General features: G+C 42.6%; 2 protein-coding genes across 2 annotated transcripts; both read left to right on the top strand.

Moving 5' to 3' along the window:
* The first annotated feature begins 260 nt into the window (after positions 1–260).
* LOC105358836 lies at positions 261–5,719 on the top strand. Its single transcript, XM_011494491.3, has 7 exons — positions 261–566; positions 786–856; positions 1,660–1,820; positions 2,143–2,290; positions 4,139–4,258; positions 4,448–4,867; positions 4,956–5,719. The coding sequence occupies exons 2-7, from the start codon at positions 796–798 to the stop codon at positions 5,084–5,086; spliced, it is 1,041 nt and encodes a 346-aa protein (XP_011492793.1). The 5' UTR covers positions 261–566; positions 786–795; the 3' UTR covers positions 5,087–5,719.
* A 703-nt stretch (positions 5,720–6,422) lies between these two features.
* Positions 6,423–21,268, top strand: LOC105358839 (histone-arginine methyltransferase CARM1). The gene is made up of 13 exons (XM_011494500.3): positions 6,423–6,615; positions 8,954–9,101; positions 9,280–9,405; positions 11,439–11,608; positions 11,678–11,782; positions 13,011–13,121; positions 15,219–15,396; positions 15,466–15,556; positions 17,990–18,071; positions 18,172–18,257; positions 19,555–19,644; positions 19,987–20,124; positions 20,876–21,268. The coding sequence occupies exons 1-13, from the start codon at positions 6,514–6,516 to the stop codon at positions 20,994–20,996; spliced, it is 1,548 nt and encodes a 515-aa protein (XP_011492802.1). The 5' UTR covers positions 6,423–6,513; the 3' UTR covers positions 20,997–21,268.
* The last annotated feature ends 1,033 nt before the right edge of the window (positions 21,269–22,301 follow it).

Genomic DNA, 22,301 nt, shown 5'->3' with positions numbered 1-22,301 from the left:
GGCCGTCCTCCGTCTTCAGGAGCTCTTGGGTTATTCGGGTCTTCATGGACCTGAGCCCCCTCCTGCATACGTGAGGCGTCGTGGTCGGACGCCTTTAGATTTATCTCACTCGAAGGGGTGTTTGTTCGACCCCTCGGACTCCGCTCATGAAGTTAGATGGGTGTCAGCTCGGGGGTCGGGTTACTATACTGTACACCGCATGCCTGCACACCAGCCCGCCAGAGGCTCCTGAACGTAAAGACTCTCCATAAATACCCCCACGTGCCCCCGGGTGTCAGGTTCACCTGCTGCCAGCTCAGCACCATGCCAGCTGCTGGTCCCCACCACCACCACCACCACCTAAAGGTCCTCTGATGAGATCCAGAACCTGAACAGATTGGCGAGGCACCTGCAGAGGTTCCACTGAACCCTGTGTAGCTGAAGATCACTCGGTGTCCTTGAAGGTGAGATTTTAGAGCTCCATGTAAACCAAGAGGAGGCAGCCGTGGTAATTTAAGCACCTCCACCGCAGAGGAACCTGCAGACCACCTCCGCGTTCTGTCCTCGCCTCTTCTGAACTCCTTGCTGTAAGTCTTCTTCTCTGCTTTGGTTCTTTTAATAGTCTGGGGAGTCTTTCCTAATGTGCAGCTTTAAAAAAACAAACATATTCTTTTAGTCATGTTTGCAGGCACCTTTTCAGTAAGTAATGACGTTGATTTAATGAATCCTTGTTTTGTGTAAAATACTGGGCTTTGGTCGTGTTTCAGAGGTTAAGATGGCTGAAGCTCCTGTTTTCTCCTTGTCAGATTGGGCTTCATGTTGTCGTGGTGGGCTGTGGCGGTGGTGCTGTGTCTTCCCTGTGGACTGTCCTACCACGGTCAGTCTGCTGTCCATCAGCGTCTCCAGTCTTCCGCTTGTGATCATGAAGAAGGAGTAAAAATCCAGAAAGAGGCTAAAACTATGCACACACAAATGTGATCCGTGTTCAAGAATGTGCTAAACGCGGGTTTTCGCACACCATGTTCTCCACCCAATACTAGCGCATGTACCTACAGTTGGAAGAGGCTTGGTGTGGAATGATATATCTGGTTAATTTTGCTCTGGGTTTTTTCATTCACAGCTCTGTTCTGATATACAGTGGGGTAAAAAAAAAGTCTTTAGCCAGCCACCAATTGTGCAAGTTGTCCGACTTTAAAAGATGAGAGAGGCCTGTAATTTTCATCTTAGGTATATGAGGGACAAAATAAGAAAAGAAAATCCATAAAATGAGCTAAACAGCAGATAAAAGAGCTGCAAATTCATCATTGGTCCACTCCAAATCTCAGGTGAGCTGTCACACCTGCCAGAGGAAGCAAAAGCTTATTTGGATCAAAGAGTAAATGAGTACTGAGGCGACAAAAGCAGCAGTTCTGACCATGATCCAAGGAAACAAGCAGATGTGGATGGGGCAGGGACCCAATCGTTCAGGCTGAAGTTGGGTTTTTCCAGAAAGTATGCGTAGAATCTGAAAGTCCTTGAAGACAGCAGCAGCCAAACTCAAGCTGACAGATGGAATTTAGTTAAACCATGTCAGATCTTTGGTGGCTTTTCAAAAAAAAACAAAAACCATTGGTGTACCATCGCCAAAAACAGAGCGACCACTTTAACAAACCAGAGTAAAACCTTGAACCCTGGTTGCAGCTCAAAGACTGTATACAGATGTGGAGCACGGCCAGTCCCTGCTCCTGCACTGCGACGGATCCGCCTACAGGGACAAGGAGGGAATGGTGCATTGGGAGCAGCAAGGAGAGGTCGTGGTGGTCCTGAGGGGAGAAGAGACCACCGTTGCAGAATCGTTGAGGGTCGGTACTGCCTTACCTCTTTTTTCAGTTACTGTGGTAGCACTGAATTAATGGAACATCTGGAGTCAGATTCCTTAATTAAGCATTCTAACTGACTCAACCAAATCCAATGAAGGCAGAAGATGGATAGACGAGGTTGATTGCCACGTTTTCACTTGGATTTATACAAAATGATTGAAAAATATACTTGATCTGTGATTGATGTCAAGTTTGAAGTTTTAATGATCAGAAATAAACAAGAACATTCTGGGGCTTTTCTTTTTACGCCACTAAAGTGTTCAGATCTTGTTCTTGATGGTTCTGAAAGCTATCCGCTCTTCAGGGTCGGGTCCGGCTGCCTTCAGAGGAGCAGATGAGGAAAGGGAACTGGTCTCTGGTTATCAGCAAAGTAACAGCAAGCGATGATGATGTGTACTTCTGCTTCTTCAACAATGCCACCCTCATCTCATCGGTATGGGTCAGAGTCCTTGGTGAGTGAAAAGCTGTCGCACATGTTCTTCTGTTGATTGAGCTTCGTCTCAAGCTATGACCACAACGCCCTCGGCAGCTCATGTTCACGTGACCACTTCTGATGAAAAGTCAAAGGAAAGGCACTTGCATGTCAGTCTCACATTAACGCCATACTACACAAGTGTTTTGAGACCGTATAGGGGCTCTGCATTCAAAATGCGATGCCATTATCGGGTCACATTTTGACCAATCAGAGACTTGGTAGTGAGGAATGTAGGCTGCGCACCGCACCGCGCACCACACCGCGCACCGCACTGTATCCCAAGTACAGACCCACAAGCTCAAAAGAATACAGATAACTGAAAAACCGGCAAAAATTGTATTAGGTAATTTTAGAATTTTTATAGCTTTTTATGAACCCCCATTACTGAGAAGCTTTCCTACTCAAAACTAAGGACTGAACAGACAAAAAGAGCAATCTGGTCTGCCGAAACCCAAGACACTGAAGAAAAGTCAAAGCAGAAAATGCTATTTGATTGTTTCGTAAGAATATGAGTTGCTGCCATTGACATCAATGGTCAAATCCTGACCTGCAGGATCAGGTCTATATGACGCCAATTCTTCAGCTCTGTGGTCATTACCATATTAGGTGAGTGGGAATCTCACAACAAGCAGTTGTCACATTAAAAAAAACAGGCAGAAAAGGTTGATTGACAGAGTTTTGTTAGTTTAATGCAGCTAAAGTTGGGCAGCAGCAGCAAAGTTCTTTTTGGTCAGGAGCAGCTGTGAAAGCACATGGATTTAAATATTTAGGTTTTACAGCTACTGCATGTCTATGTCTATGCCATTTCTGATTGTGGTGACTCACCTCTGTCTTCTGTGGCAGTAATGGTCCACCAGCAAAAGAGGTCCTTAAGGGTACAAGAACCTTATATTGGTATATAAGTTAAAAGGGGAGATTTAGAGTAGTACTTTTATTATTTGAGTGAATTATTGAAATGGTTTAGGAACAGTTAGTGAGTTCTATTTTTGTACGGGGAAAATATTTATTTTTACAGGGTTTGGGGAAACTTTGAATGTATATATTTTAATATTTTGTGTAAATAAATTATCTGTGGAAACCTGGGTGGATGGTAGCTCCCAAAGGTGAAATCCTGTAAAGGTGGGAGTTGTAACCATTTGGTGATTGTTGGTTAGCGGTTACAGCTTGGGGCATGACTGTGAATGGCAATGGAAGAAAATGGAAAAATAAAGTTTTGAGCTAAACCTGAGTCCTGAGACTCCGCCTGTGCTTCTACCATTATGATGGCCTCCGAGACTACGAGCTGAACGGGACAGGGAATAACCCAATACTATCAGTTTCTCGAGCACTTTACAGATGAGATACTATACGACTGAAGAGATAAACAAAATAAAAGCCTCCGACAAACCATGGGAGACAAATTAAATCTTTAAAGATGAAGGTGAAGTTGATAAAAAAAGGAAATTTAAAACATCAATAAATAAATACAGGCCCAAATATCCCAGAAAATAAAAATGACCCTAAATGATTCTTTGACCGAGTTATTTCTACTTTTGTGATGTCATCAACCTCTACATTGCTAAAAGCCCTCTTTGAAAGTCGTTTGAGTGTAAATTTGTTTTTTTGTTTTGATCTGAGATTGTTTTATTCTAAAATGAATAAAGACTGACTTCATTTTCAACAAGCCTCCTAGTGGTTACCTGCTGAACTGCCTCGGCTCCAGTCAGTTTTGTTTTTGGACCAGCCTCAAGGGACGGAAGACATCCTTAATGTTACTGTACAAGTACAATAATGTTGACGGCATTAAACATGAATGAACTATTTTCACTTTTTCAACACCCTTCAGAAAACGATGAGGCAACGGTTGATGATACGACCAAGAAAACACTGTGGACGATCGACGGGTCTGGAGTTGGAACCACCGACGTTCCTTTTTTAATGGAAGTGTTCACGCAGACGATGAAAGGTAAAGCAGATGTATTCGTAATTAGATTGAAAATAATTGGATTGACGGGAAGGCTGTTGGGTAATGCCGTCTGTATTGGTTTCATCTTTGAATGTTTCTCATGTCCGACCAAACCCATGTGAAAGTTTTGGACATACTTTGCTTTTTTGTGTGTTTTTATCCAGTTTTATTGTGTTTTGTTTGGTAAAGTTGTGACAGATTCCCAGCCGGTAGGGACTACTGACAAATCGACGCCCTGGACAGATTCCCACCTGGTAGACACCACTGACAAATCGACACCCTGGACAGATTCCCACCCGGTAGACACCACTGACAAATCGACACCCTGGACAGATTCGTACCCGGTAGACACCACTGACAAATCGACACCCTGGACAGATTCCCACCCGGTAGACACCACTGACAAATCGACGCCCTGGACAGATTCCCACCCGGTAGACACCACTGACAAATCGACGCCCTGGAAAGGTTCTCAGTCAATGGGCACCACTGACAAATCGACGCCCTGGAAAGGTTCTCAGTCAATGGGCACCACTGACAAATCGACGCCCTGGATAAATTCCCAGCCGATAGGATCTACTGACAAGTCAACACCCTTTTCAGATCGAGGTGAGATACCTTTTTTCTTTTTGCTTTGATACAAAATCATAGATGACTGGGTATCAACACGATTTTTCCCCAACTCCGTTTCTTTTAGACGAGCCCCGGGTCACCACAGACTCTCCCTTGCTTGAAAGCTTCCCATGGGTACGGATTGGCCTCATTGGCGGCGTGCTGCTGGGCACGTTGTTGGTCATGGGTCTTCTCGGAGCCTTACAGCAAATTTAGACCCTATGGATTTTTTGTTTTGCTTTTAAAGACAGGAATTACTGATGAGTAAAGATTCCAGAATCTCTTCTGTTCCATGTTTGGAGCAGACGTACCGCCTGTAATTTTATGTGTAATAACTCCGGTTATGGTGACAGAAAACGTTGGTGTGTCCATAAGTCTACTTGTTTAAATGGAAGATGCCAGAATTGACTGCATAGGTAGGTTCTCCACCGTCTGCTCCTCAGTTGCTCTGTTTTGGGTTACCATTGACTTTTGATTGAAAAAATCTGTAAATTTTGTCAAATCTTTGTTCCAAAGATGAGGAAATGGGAATGGTGCTTGCTGTCAAAAAAGATTGATGGCTTCTTGTTGTTTGACATTTAAAGCCACCAAAAGCTTCCCTATCAACCATGAAAAGGTCAAATCGGCACATTGACATTAGGATGCAAAAGTTGCTCTCAAAGCTTTGGTTCCTAAATGTTTGGTGGCCCCAAACCTTGGTGGAGACGTGTTTGTTAAAATCTGAGACTTATTGTTTGTAAAACCATGTTTGTGTCTTTTTTCAATCTATATTTGTCAATAAAAATCACAAAGTCTTAAAGAAACAAGCCAAATATCACATATTTGTTGTGTAATAAAAGTTCAGCTGTGGTCCGACTGCATTTCCACACAAACTCCTGACAGACATGTTTGGTGTGTTTGAACCACAACAACCTGAAATATTGTCCTTTGTATCTTCAAACAAGTCAAGTCTTCACCTCAAGAGTAGAGATAAAGTTAGTATTTGTTGTTTTTTTGTGTATCTGTGATTTCTTTTGGTTTTTCTGTGGATTTTTAATTTATTTTATTGTGGAGTGAGCATTCTCATTTTTATGAGGATCTTTGTTATAAATTCTGTGACAGAGTGAGTAGTCTTTGTTTTTATGTTTATCTTTGATTTATACTTTGCCAGAGTTGTTTAGTTTTCTATAGATCTTTTTTATGTATTCTGTGACAGAGTGAGTGTTCTCTGTGTTCTAGGATCTTTGTCTAGTACCTTTGACAGAGTTTGTGTTCTTGGTTTTCTGTGGATTTTTTGTCATGTGTTCTGTGATAGAGTGAGTGTTCTCTGTGTTCTGTTGATGTTTGTGATTTATTTGCTCCTCCTCTAGGGGGCGTAAACTGTCAAGGAGATCTAGTTTCCTGCTTCAACAGCAGACAAAAAATTCCATCTTAAAACCACCATGTTCAGGAGCTACTGTTTTCTGGTGGAAAACAGTAGAGATGTTTGCTGGTCGTTCTAGGAACCTCTGAGGGGAAAATAAACAACGAGAAGTTCTCTCAGGGAATTGCTCCGTCAATTCCCCGTTTCTCCAAGGGTTGGTTTTCCTTCCACCTCCCCTTCATGGCTCCTCCCCCTTCTCTCCTCATCGGCTGCTTGGGAGAAGATCCCCTCACCCTGAAGAATGGAAGAGTCCATGAAGGAGCTGCACACCTTCTCTGTGAAGGTCTTCACTCTGCAGGAAGAGGTGGAGGACGAGGAGGCGACTGGAATAACACCTGGACAGGTGAGGCAGGAGCCAGTACTTTTACCGCTCACATGTTTGGCTTTTTCATTTTATTATTTGGAGTTATTGTAAGGCGGCATCTGAGCTCTGTTCAGGAAGCAGTGATGGAATCTGGACGGGTTGGATTCAGAACCTAGACACCACTTTTCTGTCTCCATCTTTGTCACCTGTTGGGTTATTTTGTGTTTGTCAAATTAATCACTACTTCAGAGCTCCTGATGGTGGCGCTGTGCACACAAGAAAGAAACAGGTTTAAAAAACAAAGAAAGCAAACTAAGTCATTTAATATAATAAAAAATCACGGTTTTCTTGTTTGTGAAGCAATAAAAGTCAAGGAGCCCCGAAAATCATGATCTTATTTTTGTTTTTTTGTAAATTTCTTAAATTTTGACTCATTTTTGTAAAGAATTTTTTTAAAACTTCATAATATGAGTTCCACAAAAGCTGTAGCTTTAGTATTAGTTTTATACAGTGGATTTTTTGCTTTAAAAAAAGGAAAATAATAGACATAGCTGCTAATTGGTCATTTCAAAATAAAAGCACAAGTAGTAGGTATACAGATATTTTCCAGACAAACTTTGAATTAGGAAAAAAAGGTGTTTACAACCCTCCAAAATGTCAGTAAGATCAAATTAAAACTGACAATGACAGATGTGTCAGTTTTGTTGAGTCCACCAATGAGAAAAATACCACCTTAAATTTGCAAAGATTTTTGGCTTTCCTGGACTCCAAAAAACAGTTTTATTTATAAGCTTCCTGATGTGGTCATAAACATGAAAACCGTTGAGCATTAGGATGTCAACACATCGATAAAATTCTGGTTGAAAATTTGACTTTTTTAATCAGTGTAGTTTATTCTGAAACCAGCCTCCAGCGGTCACTTAGGGAACTGCAGCGTTTGCTATGTCCAGGTTGGTTTAAATCAGAATGGAATCTAAATATAATATATAATCATTGTAAACATATTTCAAAACAATCATTTCAGTTTAAATTGAAGAAAAGTTCAAAAGAAGCTCTCTGTAATCCTCGAGTAATAATCTGACAGGAAATCTGGTAACTTGTTTTATTCACTTATTGATTGTTGGATCAATAAAGCTGTAAATGTGCCGATAAATGTGCCAATAACTGATAAAGTCATTTTAATTACTAAAGAAAATAGAAATCATTACAATAATTATGGTAACTTCTTATAGTGGGAAAAGATGGAGACCAATTAAGTTATACATCGGTGGTACAAGCGTGAAAAATCAATTAAACATACATGGAACTGCGGTGGAAATACAAAAATTTGTGTATGCATTTTGCAAAAATTAAGCACAGTTGCATAAGATTTAGATTATGATTGCGTATAAACTACACAAAATACATAGTTTTTGTAATTAAAGTAAAAACTGTGTAATTCTCGACCGAACCAATATTTTAAACAGCTTAAAACGAAATTCCGGCGGAAACCCTTGACTGACATCTGCGGACATCAACGAATGATGAACGCAAGAAACACTTGTGAATTATTACGCATGTATTATGAAAAACTGTAATTTCACATGTGGAAAATGTGCGAAATCACGTAGCGACTGTGTGACATGGCCTTGAGGTGTAAGTAGCGATACACAGCTGTGTCGTAGAGATTTATTATAAAGACAACAAACAACAACATCAGCCGTACGTAATAAGTGTGTGAAATTTAAGTTATCATAACGGAAACTCAACGATATGTTTACCGTACCCATGAAAATGGTACATTCCTTTTTCATGAGGACCCTTGAGGTGGCTGTACGAGCCTCAAGGGAAACTGCAGGACTCACCTGTGCTCCCCTTTAATCCTTGTGCTATCTTGTGGGGTCAAAATGACCCCACCCTTACATTGACGTGTTCTCCCTACCATGACAAAGGTGGGTAGAGGTGAAGAGGATTTCATGTAATCCATGGTGAAGATCACAAATCATCATCATTGAATAAATGGTTCAGCGTACTGTCTTATGGGGTCCAGATGACCCAACTCCCAACGTTAGAGTGCCTTGGATAGCACAAGGGTTAAGATGTGGGCACTCCTTTCGACGACCCTCCACAAACCTGGACAACCCAAAAACATGTCGACCTTCAGTTTCCGACTGAACAGGACCTTCACCTTACTGTCATGGGGTGGGAGTAGCGTCTTCCCTGGGACTTCCCCCTGGTAGGGTCTTCCATGACAAACCCATCCACAAACAAGACATGTCCTGTCAGATTTTCAAAGCAAAATTGATTTTTTTAAGAAATGCTGCCAATGTTGTTGTCAGGGCAACCGTTCCAAAACAATCAAATGTACGCCTAAACTTGACAGGACGTTTGGTTTTAGGTGGACACTGTTATGTTCAAGGAGAACGAGGCTCAGACGGAGATCCGTGGTGGGCAGCATGTGAGCATGTGCAGCCAGGCGAATGGACAAGAGCTCACCCTGATCCTCACCTCGGGCGCCAGGCCACAGCACCTCGCCGTTCAGGACGGTGAGTGCCGCTGCCACGTTCAACTGTTACCATTTAAATAAAGCACCACTGTTGAAGAAAACAATAAATATGAATAGATTTTCCATGACTGGCTGGGATCGACACCCCGACCTGATGCCCCCCTGAAGCTAAACCTGACTTAGATTTACCTGAGTATCATCTTTTGGTGTTTTCTCAGCCAACAGAGCTACGGTTTTCCAGCTGACGCTTTGTGAGAAGGTGGATCAGTGCCGCGTTGGAGGACGGTCTTTTCTGGTTTGTGTCGGCAAACTCAACCTGCTGCTTCAGTTCACATCGTCCACCGGTCAGTTTGAAGGAGTTTTGACCCTCGTTAACCTGTTACGGTCGAGTCGTGATGTCATGCAAATGATACATAAAACACACGCACATGTTGATGGTCGTGGTTTACGGCAGAGCCTCCAGAGAACGGTAAACGCTGCCTCAGCAGAGGGGCTAGTATCTCCACTGACTCCACCCATCCTGCTTTCCCTCTATTCAACCTGCTGCCCTCTGGAAGGAGGTACAGGTCCATCAGAACCAGGACAAACAGACTGAGGAACAGCTTCTTTCCACAGGCAATCACCATGAGAAACACACATACTTCCAACTAACTACACCCTACTCTGACTGTTTCACACACACTACACTACATACTTTTATTTAATTGTTTCTTGTACATATTTTGATTAGATTTACAGTATTTTTATCACTCCAAGGCTGCTACAATTTCATTGTATCATTACGAACACTGACAATAAAGGATCCTGATTTACTTTACAACCCGAGGCCTATGGGTGACATGGTACAGGGCAGGCATAGAAAACAAAAAACATGACTCACTTTCTCTTTGTCTTTTTTAATCCTGAAGAAAATTTTATTTTGAAAACCTCTCCACATTCTTGTGACTCAAGTTGTTCTTGGGTCTTTAATTCATTCACTTCCTCCATTAACCGACTGCTCCAAGCGCTAAATTGAAATCCTCTAAGCTAGCAAATGTATTGAAAAACAAATGTTTTTATAGAAAATCTGTTCTTTTAAAATAAATGATTCTTTTCCACATTTACAAGAGAAAAACACAAGTTTCCCCTGAAAAAGGTCTATCTCTACATTTGTTCCCACACACCAAACCCACTCTGCAGCTAACCAATCTGTTGTGTTGCAATGCTGCTGCTGCTAATAAAGTTGCAAACGCTTTGGATTCCTTTCTGTTATTATATTTGGAGTATACTAATTTCATGACATTTTTATCAACTTCTTTAGTAGTTTTCATCCACCACACTTAAAGTCGGATAAGGCTGAATTTGGTACCTGATTTTAGCTTCCACAAAGACAGTAAGGGTAACCTTAAGGGGAAACTCTACATCAGAGTTTAGAAGAAAAACTAAATTAAGAAAAAGTTCATTTACTAAAGAGAAATACACAAAGAATCAAGATTTAATCAAGATTTAATTTTTATTGCGCTGTCTTTTTAAACTACATTTGATGATGAACCATCAAATAGATTTTTCCTTAACTTTCCCCTTAAATGTTAATGTACATCCATACCAAATTTGGCACTTGTACAACGATTTGTCTGAAATACCACCATTATTGGATCTGGTTGTGATTGCTGAAAGCTGCCAGGAGTCTGATTTGTTTCTCTATCACAGCTGGACTGTCCCTCCAGATGTAGGACAGAATTAGTCAGAGCCACGAGTTAAAAAGGAAAGTTATACCTGCCCATTGGGCCCTGCGACAGACTGGCAACCTGTCCAGGGTGTACTCCACCTTCACTTAGCCCTTGTGCTATCTTAGGCACTTTAACATTGGGAGTTGGGTCATCTAGACCCACTAGACAGTGCTCTGAACCTTTTTTCTTCAATGATTTGTGATCTTCACTGGTGTCCATGGATTACATGAAATCTTTCCACCTTTATCCACCTTTGTCATGGTAGGGAGAACACGTCTAAGTAAGGGTGGGGTCATCTAAGATAGCACAAGGGTTCACAGTAGCCAGGACGGGCTCAGGCAACCCCTTGACCCTGCAAAGCATATAGTGGTAAATGGATGGATCTGCCTGGTGGTTTTTATGGTCTACCACCATTGCTCTAGATCTCACCATATTTCCTTGTTGACTAAAGAATGGCAATCGTCTTCCACTTGGAGACATGAACATGAATTTGGGCATAAAACCCTTCTGATAGCGACTGTACTCTTCCAGTGGACACCTTCCAGATGTCTACCGTCTTTCCATGAGAACTTCTATCAACCAGCCAGTGTACTTCTGTGAGAAACAGACAACCACCAACAAGTCGTCAACTCTCCTTTAAACCCATTTTGTTGTCTTGGACTCAACAGATCTAAAAAGCTTCCAGGAGAAGCTGAAAAGACGTGATGATGGAGAAAGTAGAGAAGGACGCACAGAAGAACCAAAGCAAGGAAGACAGAGCTCTGATAGGAACCAGAACGCTATGGAGATACATCCGCTTTTAAATGAACCGAAGGCTGGAGATCTGAATAGTGCTTGGGTAAAATGATCAACAGTTGGTATTGAACGGTGGAAGGACGGTTCTAAGTTTCTAACCATGTCCCTGCAGGTCCACAACTACTTGTGTCAGCAGCAGAACCTTCTACGGGACTACCTCAGGACCGCCACTTATCAGAAAGCCTTCTTGGCCAATGAGGACGACTTTAAGGACAAGGTGAGATGCCGATGAACATCTGTCTCCTGATGGAGTCTTGAAGTTTGCTCTTATTTGATATAATTGATTCATAGGATAACTTTGTCCCTCTTTGTGTAAGGATATTTTGAAAACAAAAGTAACTCAAGTCAGGTAAAAGGCCGTAGGTCAAAAATAAAGCCATTGGACTTGTTTGCTGTAGGACACACAGGACCAATTATTAGGACAAATTATTATTAGGACAAATTATTGTGAGTGGTGGTTGATTTGTTCAAATGAAAATATTGTTCCATTTACCCAGATTTTATGGAAATGTAACCCCATTCTCTCAAGCATTCATGCCATCGTGTCCCACTATTTTATCTTTAAGTCAGTAGTGGTTGCAACTGATTGACATGTAGTTTTTAAACATTTCTCAATCTGATGATCTTTTCTGAATGGAGTTGTTGGCGAATAACTGTGACTCCAACGTGGAACAGTTGTTTTTTTTCCTTCCCAATCTTGAGAGGGTGCTAGTAACTCAGCCCCTCCCACAGATAACTAAATTCACTCTTTTTTTGTTGTTACACTGACCGCACTTAAAATATCCTTTTTGTTTTTTATTGACTCTTCTCAATCTCCTTTTGGTTTTTATTCTTCTCAATATAACCCTGGTAACTCAGCCCCTCCCACAGATAGCTAAATTCTGCAAATTTATTTTGTCGTTACACTGACATCTGAGTAGAGACAACATTGATTATCTTATTTTTTAAATCATCCCAACTGAACTTCAGTTCTCCTTTTAACTATTTGATTTGCTCCAAATATGTATGCAATGACGTTAATTTTAATAAACAAAATATTTTAAGTGATAGCGTCTTTTTTTTAGTTTAGCTCTAAATCTGTTCCTCCCTCACTCTATATCACAGGTTTTTTTTTTGTCTCCAGCATGTCCAGACGTGCAAAGGATTGTGGGTAATATTCAAATAACAATTTCTGGAAAACATTCCCAAGAACTAAAATAGATACAACTGCAAAAAAGGGCCTGAGCCCAAATGATGGTGTGGAACTAAACACCACACCAAAAATCTACAACCAACAAATACTCCGAGCTTCAAAATAAAACAATAGCATTGTTCTTTACCTCATGAAAGTTTCTATTTCTTAAATTGTGTAGCAGTCGGTCCATTCATCCATGTTTCCAAGGACATTTCAATGGACCAAAAAAGGTTTTGATCTCTTGAACACCGGTGTGTCTCTGCCTCTACAGGTAGTTCTGGATGTGTGCTCTGGTTCTGGCATCCTGTCCTTCTTTGCCATCCAGGCTGGAGCCTCCAGAGTGTACGCAGTTGAGTCCAGCCCTGTGGCCGAGTACATCCAAGTTAGTTCTATTCAGTCCTTCATCAGTGTGTTTGAATCCCCGTGTTTGAATGCGATTCGTCTGTACTAGACGATACGTCCATACAAGACAGACTAGTATGGACTAGATGATGTATCCATCCATACTAGATAGACGCATCGTCCTGATGCTTTTCAGCTATGCCTGCAAGACTCATTGATGATTTATTGATCACTTAGGGTTCTGATTGGCTGAACTTTAGCTAATCCGCAGTAATGACAGAAGAACTAACAAAGTGGTAGATCTTAAGATGTACAAAACGTTCTACAGTGGTGATAAACAACCCATCCAGTCTACTGATGGTGTGTAACTGAGTCAGGGTTTAAACACGTGTGTGCATCAGCAGCACTTTAAACCCACCGCTCCCACGCAGGGTTCTGCAGAACAGTCTGGCCGTGCACACTGCCTCGCTGAAATCCACTGAACACATGGAGGTCATGAACTGGCTGTGGAGCGTGGCATTCTGGGGAGTTAATGAGTTGAGACAGGGTCTGGGCTCAGGGTGAAGCAGGAAGGAGCTACAGCTCAGACCTCAAACCCAAAATCCTCTTTGGGTTGTTAAATGAAAGATCTGCAGTAAATGTCGTTTGAGAGCGAAACTTTCAACGTGAGACTTATTTTACATGGAAAAATGTCAATCTTTACTGCTTTTAGTTTCTAAAGTGGTTTCTTAAATTTATCACTGGCACCAGAACTCATTTTCTCCGCTCATAAATCTGCCAACAAAGCGGAACTTTTCGCGGCAGACCGCATTTGTCCATCGTTTGCCATCGTCAAACCGCTTAACTTCTTCTTTAGGGGGACAGAGATCCCGGTCCAGGTCTCTCTGGAACTACCATTGAAAAAAGTAAAACTAAAATTTCCTCCAATTTGAGATTCATGCACTAGTCATCTCCAAATCCAAAGTTCTGGTCTGATTCTGGTTTAGACCAGAGCCAAACAGTGACAGCAGTCCCGGACCACAAGGGCCAGATGGTGCTTTGCAGTTCTTAATTGTAAGTTTGAGCAAAAATGTCGCCCCTGCTACACAAAAGATCACCACAATTTGGGAACACTTAGTACCCTGTGAATGTAGATTTTGGGCAAAGTGAGCAACCCCACCCCCAAAAATGTGATCATCAAAGCGGACTAAACCGTGAACAAATGAATGGGACCAAAATCTCTCATGGGGCTCAAACAAATATTACAAAATCTATTAACAGAACCCAAACTGTTGGGGATATCCAAAGGAAGTTTTAAAATTATCATGGGATGACCACATTTTTTTAGCAAAGTGTCAAATTTGGCGACTTTCACATATGTGCACAAAGGAAACTTTTGTTCGAGTGATCTTTGCACAACTTCACAGAAATGTTGACAGGTCAAATCTACAAGCATAACCAAAGTTTTGTTGAACTATGACCTTGAGAGGAGGCCGCCATCTTACTTATTTATTTTTATCTTAAACAAATGTAAACTCCTCCCTGGTGTTTTCATCTACTGTATTGCCTCCGAACTCATCGTACATCGCTTGGAAGCTACTCTGGGTTTGTAGATTTTGAATGGCGCAACGTTGCGAACTGGCAAAAGGGGCATTCACCTGTTGCTCGCACAACTTTTAGCAAAGTACTGTGAGAATTTAATACGTGAATCATCGGCTCAAGTTGAACAAAAAAAATGCAACATATGATATAAACTTAAGAATGTGGCCACGGTCAACACAAAACTTTAGATTCTTCTAAGAATGACATAGATCTGTTTGTCACTCCCAGGCAACCAAAAAAATAAAGCGGTTGCCACGGAGATAAAAAAAAAAACGCCATTTTGAAAAATCGTTCGGGTGATGGGTGGGTTCAGGTAGCCCTCGTGACTTTATTTACATCAAAGCCCCATTCTGAACAATACCGTCCTTGAGGCTTGAGGCAACGGCTGTTTTGTTTTAGACGTCAATCTTCCTAACACAAATTTCCAATGAAACTCCTTCAGGAGGGACTCTCTCATCTGTTTCATTCCTCTCCGTTTTCTCAAGAAGGAATTTTTGGAGCTTCTTCTGGGTTTTTCTGGGTTCCATTTGCATCTCTTGGTACCTATCTTTGATAGATCCTGGTCCGAGCCAACAGACTCTCGGAGCAGATTGTGATCCTGGAGGGCCAAGTGGAGCAGCTCAGCCTCCCCGTCATGGTGGACATCATCGTGTCTGAGCCAATGGGCTGTCTGCTCCTCAGCGGAAGGCTCATGGAGCGGTTCCTGCATGCCAGACGCTGGCTCAAACCCAACGGTACACTCTCGCACAGGAGCTCTGCAGATCTGAGCGTGTCCTCGTGTCTCACGCGTCTCCGTCCTTCAGGCCTGATGTTTCCCTCCTGCGCTGATCTTCATCTGGCTCCCTTCAGCGATGAGCAGCTCTACTTGGAACAGAACGCTCGAGTCAACTTCTGGTGTCCAGAGCACACACACACAGACAAACACACAAGAACAAAAACACACAACCGAACCGCACACATGCACAAAATGCTACGTTCACAGTGGGCACTTGCATTCAGCAGCTTCTTTAAGCATTTGATGTTTGCACTGGACTGTCACTACCCGTCCATGTCTGCCACCACGAAGGAGGGTCTAAGGGCAGGGATGCCAGTTTAGTTTAGTCTGTTTAGTATTAGGGCTGCAGCTATCGGTTCTTTTTGTAATCGATTAATCTAACACTTGATCGATCGATTAATCGAGTAATCGGATAAAACGATTTGTGTGTGTTTTTGAACGACCAAAACAAATAATGCATAACAAAAATGATGTGGTTGTAAAATGAACAAGCATTTGATTTTAAAGATCCGCTCTGATGCAAATGTTACTTTTGGTGTTTTTAAGTTGGTCTTGAGAAGTGGCGGAGCTAGAACATTTTGTATGGGGGGGGGGGGGGGGGGGGCAGAAGACTTTGAAAGGGTGGCACAACACCAAAATGGAAGGCCATTAAAAATAAAAGAATCAGAGAAACATATTTGATCATTATCATTGTTTATATTTCGTGTAAGAATAATGCTTTTGTTATTTTTGCAATGCTTAAAGAAGCCTCGCGGTCCGCCGAAAGGCGAGCTACCGCCTGTCCAAGCCCCTGCCTCTCGGCGCCCCCTCGATGCTCTTAGCTGAGTGTCCCGCGGGGTCCGAAGCGTTTACTTTGAAAAAATTAGAGTGTTCAAAGCAGGCCCGGTCGCCTGAATACCGCAGCTAGGGGCTCTCGCCGCCCGCTGAGGCGGCCCGCGCTGGTCGTCGGGGTTCCAGCGGTCGCTCAGATGTCTTCTGTTCAGATGCTGTTGTGGTATGCCAGTTCTATTTTGCAGTAGAGACACTGCACCTTGTTCTCTTCTTTATTAAGTGTGTAATGATCCCACACTTTAGACAATTTCTGCCGTTTAGATCTATTCTCCGCCATCGCGCCAACTAAATTCAAAAGGTCCGTGTGAATTAGCGGGCCGTGTGACACAATCAAATCCCTGCGCCGCGCGTATAGTGCGCGTCATAGGAATTTAACGAGGCTTCGAGGCAGAATTTTTGCCTCGAGGAATTTTTGTAATCGAGTAACTCGAGTAACTCGAGGAATCGTTTCAGCCCTATTTAGTATTGACAACTCATCTCGTATGTCAGTGTAAAAGCTGTACATGTGACAATAAAAGCTATTCATTCATAATAATAATAGATACTTTATTTATCCCTCAATGGGGAAATTCTTCTCTGCATTTGACCCATCCCCTGGGGGAGCGGTGAGCTGCAGCCTAACTGCGCTCGGGAGGCAGCAGCCTTAAGAGTCTTGCCTAAGGGCCCTCTCTGGGTGATGTTATTTACTCACCATTGATGTGGTAATTGACCCAGTACCATTGTTTATCCCCCTCCGGGAATCGAACCCTAGATTCCTGCATTGTAGCCTCTCACTTTACCAACTGAGCTACCCAGCCGCTATATTATCAATATTATCCTATTGAATTCTATGCATTTACGATCCTTTTTGATTGTATGTTTACCTTACAATTACCCATACAAAGCCCATTGAGACAACTGTTGTTGTGAATTTGGGATATACCAGTTAAATTGAATTGAATTGAATTGCCACAGACAGTTGGAAGAGCTTTGGCGCGAAATGTGGAGGTGGTGGAAATCTGGTGAATTTTGCTCTAAGCTTAGTCTTTCACAGCTCTATTCTGACAGATAAAGACTTGTTGTTCTAAAATTTCATCTCATTAGCTGCTGTAAAATCAAAGAGATCAAAGTGGTGGTTGGTGTGTTCCATGGTGTAAATGATCACTTTTTCAGTGGTCTGACCCAATGTTCTTTATGAAGAACAAACACCAGCTCCTGCAAAAGAAGCTCAGGGAGGTCACCACACAGCACTGAGAACAGGAACCACGTTGCCATGACGATTAGCTTTTTTTGTTTTTTATTATTCTTAAACTAGCATACCTGTTCTTGTTCTGGTGCCATAAGCAGTAAAAATGCCTGAAAAGAACATTTACAAACTGCAGTTTGGACACAGCGAGCTTGATGTTTGCTGTTTTTCCTGCACGTTTGACCTCCTACATGCACGAGTGCCGCCACGCTCTGCGCCCCTCACTGCTCGCCGTGCACGTCAGGCTCAGTCGGGCCTGAGGAATGACAGTAAACTGAAGCTCATGGGCAATATTCTCTGCTGAAAGACGTTAGGAAAGTTAGAATGTTGGTAACACACTCTTAAGTACTTTTTGCGATTTGTATCAAACAACGAGTAACCATTTTCTGTTTTGAAGCTCTAAAATGGCTGCATTTATGTAATTCGAGCGTACAAGCAGAGAAAGTTGGGACAGCAGCTCGTCAGGAGCTGGTCCTTCATGATCTTCTCCTCTCAGGCAGCAGAGGAGCTTCTATGGTGTGGACCTCAGCGCCCTTCACAATGCTGCAGCCGACGAGTTCTTCCGGTATCCCGTAGTGGTAAGGCGGCGCTCTCACCGCTCAGATCACATTGCTTCTATATCCCCGCCCCGTTGATACGACTTTGCACATCTGACAACGCGCCGGTGGGGGTTTGCAGGACACTTTCGATGGACACATCCTGGTGGCCCGGTCTGTGAAGCACCGCATCAACTTCCTGGAGTTGAAGGAAGAGGACTTGCACAGGTGAGAGACGCGTCTCATCTGCAAAATGTGTGGTTCACAACGACAGGAGGAGGAGACAACAGCAACAACATCTGTCGTTTGAGGTTTTTAGTTCATAGCTTTTCAATGATAACCTCATGAAAAACAGGATAGCTGAAGATTGGAGTTCGATGTTGGAAAAGTCAAAGGAGGAAACAAAGTGGTTTTTCTCTACAGTGTTGCTACGGTGTTCAGTCACAGATTGTGTATTTCCATTTTTATGACTCGCTATCTACGAAGGCTTGTGGAAGGGGGACGACTCCAGATACAATGGTGTTCCTCAGGGGTCTGTCCTCTGCCCTCTTCTCCTTCTACACCAGTGTTTTTCAACCAGTGTGCCGCGGCACACTAGTGTGCCGTGGGAGATGGTCAAGTGTGCCGTGGGAAATTGCCCTCATTGGCTGATTTAAAAACATTTTCCATCTCCAGGAAATCAGCTCTTTGTTCATCCAAACAGGTCCTGATAAAACACTGAGTAGTTAGGAATATAAAAGATCTTAAAATACTTTTTTCTTTGTGTTTATTTGATTCTATTAAAGACATTTTGATAAGAATGACGGTAACGCGATTTACCTGCAGCTATAACTGTTTTCTGAAAAGTCCCGCAGCTTTTACTGTCTCCACGACTCCACCAATCATTCTTGAAGGCAAAATCACATGTCATCAGTCTGACCAATCAGAAGTGTTTGAAGTCTTCACTTCCTTGTTCCAATTTAGGTCATAACTCTCTCAGTTCCAACAAAAACACCAGCTAAAGCTCGTCTTTAGCGGTGTAGCCTTCCACAGAATCCGGTATCAAACCGTGGAACAAGTGAACAAAACCATGAAGCTCAGAGACGCAAGTCTTTCTGCCGTTTTTTCGCAGTTTTCTTTCTCAACTTTCTTTCTCTCTGGATGACACGACTGCATCACCAGATGTCTTTGCTTGTCACTCTAGCTAACATCTCCACTTGGATGAAAGAACAACCTCTCCAAGGCTTCTGGTGTCTCTGTTCAGGACAACTTCGCACTCGTCACTTTAGGATCTTGGATAATCGTTAACAAAGACTTTGGGAGTCATCGGTGAAGCTTCAGAGAAAACTTTTCTGCTTTTTTTCGTGTCTGCAGATCGTCTCTGTGTAACATTTGGAAAATCAGATCTAACCTCAGAGTTTGTGCTACGCAACCTCATCATCGCTAACACACTTTCAGAGCTGCCAGCCTCTGCAGAACTTAAAGAAATAGAACCCAGTGGCGGTGTATAACCAATGCAGAAACCTAAAATCCACTTTGCTTTCAGGATAGAGATCCCTTTTGTGTTCACATTGCTTCAGTCCGGTCTGGTCCACGGTCTGGCCTTTTGGTTTGATCTGGCCTTTGTGGGATCTAGGTGAGTCAAGCATTCCTACTCTTGGCACTAAATAAATGTATTAGTGGTTTTTCTTTTCAAAATATAGGAAAGCCAATAGGAAAACCCAACATCTGGACCTGTTGGGTCAGTCCTTAGAGAGTGTAATTCAGTTCTTTGTGTCTCTCCTTTAAGAAAATTCCTTTTTTGTTAACAGTATCTTTCTACCATTCAACCATATTCACACTAATGGACTTTTAGAATCAGCTGTATCGTCTTAAGCCCCTCCCACTCTCCTTTAGCTGTGGATTCTGCTGTTTCTGTGGACTGAATTCATGGGGAAAGTGTAACACATGTGGGGTTTCCTTCACTCTGATGCTGCAGGTCCACAGTGTGGCTCTCCACAGCTCCCAGTGAACCCCTGACCCGCTGGTCCCAGGTCAGGTGTTTGCTTCAAACCCCGCTCTTCACAAAACTCGGACAAACCCTTTCAGGGACGGCTCTGCTGACATCCAACAGCAGGTACGTGGTGGTCACCAACATCCTGTTCCGCTGTGGCATTTTTACCTTAAGTTAGGTGAAGTTGAGTAAAGATTGTTGTTCTACTATCGTCTGCTTTGTTCCAACGTTTCTAAAGGCCGTGTCAAACAACCGCTACGTGCATTCTACACGTATGAAAGTTCGGCCTTTCATGAAACATGCGTGATAATGTCACAGATGTCCGTTGAGGGTTTCAGTAAACGGGTCTTTACCTGAATTTGGTTTTGAACTGTTCAGAATTTTGGGTCGATTGAGAATCGGACGGTATATTTTACGTAATTTATACGTCTTTGTTCTGTAAATCTCATGCAATCGTGTGTTTTTAGTGAGATGCATACACAAATTTATGTCTTTCCACCACCGTTCCACCGTTGTCTAATGGACTTTTCACGCACGAACCACTGAGGTATAACTTTGATATCACGCATACAGCGCACATATCATGTTCAAATATTATAAATGACACACGAATCACTAATGAATTGCATATAAACAGAATAATAATCACGCACAGTTCATTTTCTACGTTGGTTTATGTGTTCTTTGTGGGGTTTATTCGTACTTCTTCCGTGGTTTTGACGTGGTTCATTCCTGATACATCTGTGAAAATGTCACGTAAAGACCACGACTTTTCACCCTTTTTCCACGTATTTTCACGTATGACCACTCTATCTAAACGTGCGTAGCGGCTGTGTGACACGGCCTGAACGCCTCCATGTCTCGTTTCTTACAGCAAGGAGAGCTATGACATCCAAATCACAGCCACTGTGGACCAATCAGGCTTCAGATCCGGAAACACACTGGATCTGAAGAACTCTTTTTTTCAGGTCGCCACTACTTCATCTTTGATTTGATGCTTTTTTGACGCCGTTGTAACCAAAACATGAACGTTTCAAAGATTTTTGCAACCCATAAGGGAGGTGGTGGAGCAGAGAGATGCATGAAGAGTTGAAATAAATGGGAATTTCAGCCATTTAGGAGAATCGGCTGTGATCACCAACCGACCAATCAGCCGATGTGCTCGCTTGTTTGTTGTCATGTTTGCCTGTTGTTTGTACAAAACAAAAAAAGTTCATTTTGCCCTAAAATTGTAAAATGATTAAAAAAATTCTTTTGTTTTGTTTCTTGGTTTGTAAGTTTTGGTGGTTTGTTTTGGGTGTACAGTTACTTTTTGTTGAGTTAATAAGCATTTATGCATGAGATAAGATGTTACATAAAATCAAACCACTTGACTTTATCAAAAAGAATGGTCGGTCCAGCTCGAGGTCCTTCTGAACCAATCAGCTCCACCTGTGTGTTCGTTCCAAATGCAGACTCAACTTCGGATCATATTGACCCAAAACAGCAAAATTACAAACAACCATTAATTCATTTAAAAAAAAGAATCCCTCAAATTTCCAGGAACACAGAAAATGCTCCACTCTCCTGTCATTTCTGATGATCTTGACGCTCCAGGCGCTTTTGATGGTCCTGACGTTGCTGAAATTCCAGATGTTCCTGACCACATCACCCTTCTTCCTGATGTTGCGATCAAATCAAAGCTGTTCCTGCCTTAGGAAAGCATGGAGGTCTATGAAGCAGCTCAGCATCCTTCTGAGTATTCCATCACTACCAGATGTTCACCACTTGAGGGCGCTGCTGTGCCAAACATTGCACAGCGAGGAGAAGACTTCCGTTTAAAGTGACTTTGTACCCTCTGCTCCTGCTATGCCAGAATAAAACCTGCCTTCAGAGGACAGGAGGTGGGTATAGGCTCCAGCAACCTAGTGACCCTAAGGAGGAAGGAGCAGGTATAGAAATGGATGGATGGTCCATGATGTACAAAACAGTACAGAGATTTTGATAAACGGTGACTTTCTCACTAACTGAAAAAACTCCTCCTGTAAGGCCTGGATTTGAATTCTGCTGCTCAGGAGCCGACTTTCTACTGAAGGGGCTGCTGGGTACTGCAGCTCTGCCCTCCTGTTCAGTTCGGGCTCATGAGGGTGAAACCTGAGCGGGGAAGCTGAGCTGAAGCTGTGGATTATTGATGCTGTGAACTTAAGCAACCTGCCCAGCTCTAACAGACCTGATCACCTAATTCATCGCTGTCTTTGTGGGTGTGGCTGCAAACACCCCAGCTTTGAGCTGGGTCAGTAAGGTCAGACATCCCCTCGTAG

Source organism: Oryzias latipes, chromosome 2 (assembly GCF_002234675.1).
Source record: "Oryzias latipes chromosome 2, ASM223467v1".
Lineage (NCBI taxonomy): Eukaryota > Metazoa > Chordata > Actinopteri > Beloniformes > Adrianichthyidae > Oryzias > Oryzias latipes.
This window is presented reverse-complemented; position numbering and strand designations above follow the sequence as displayed.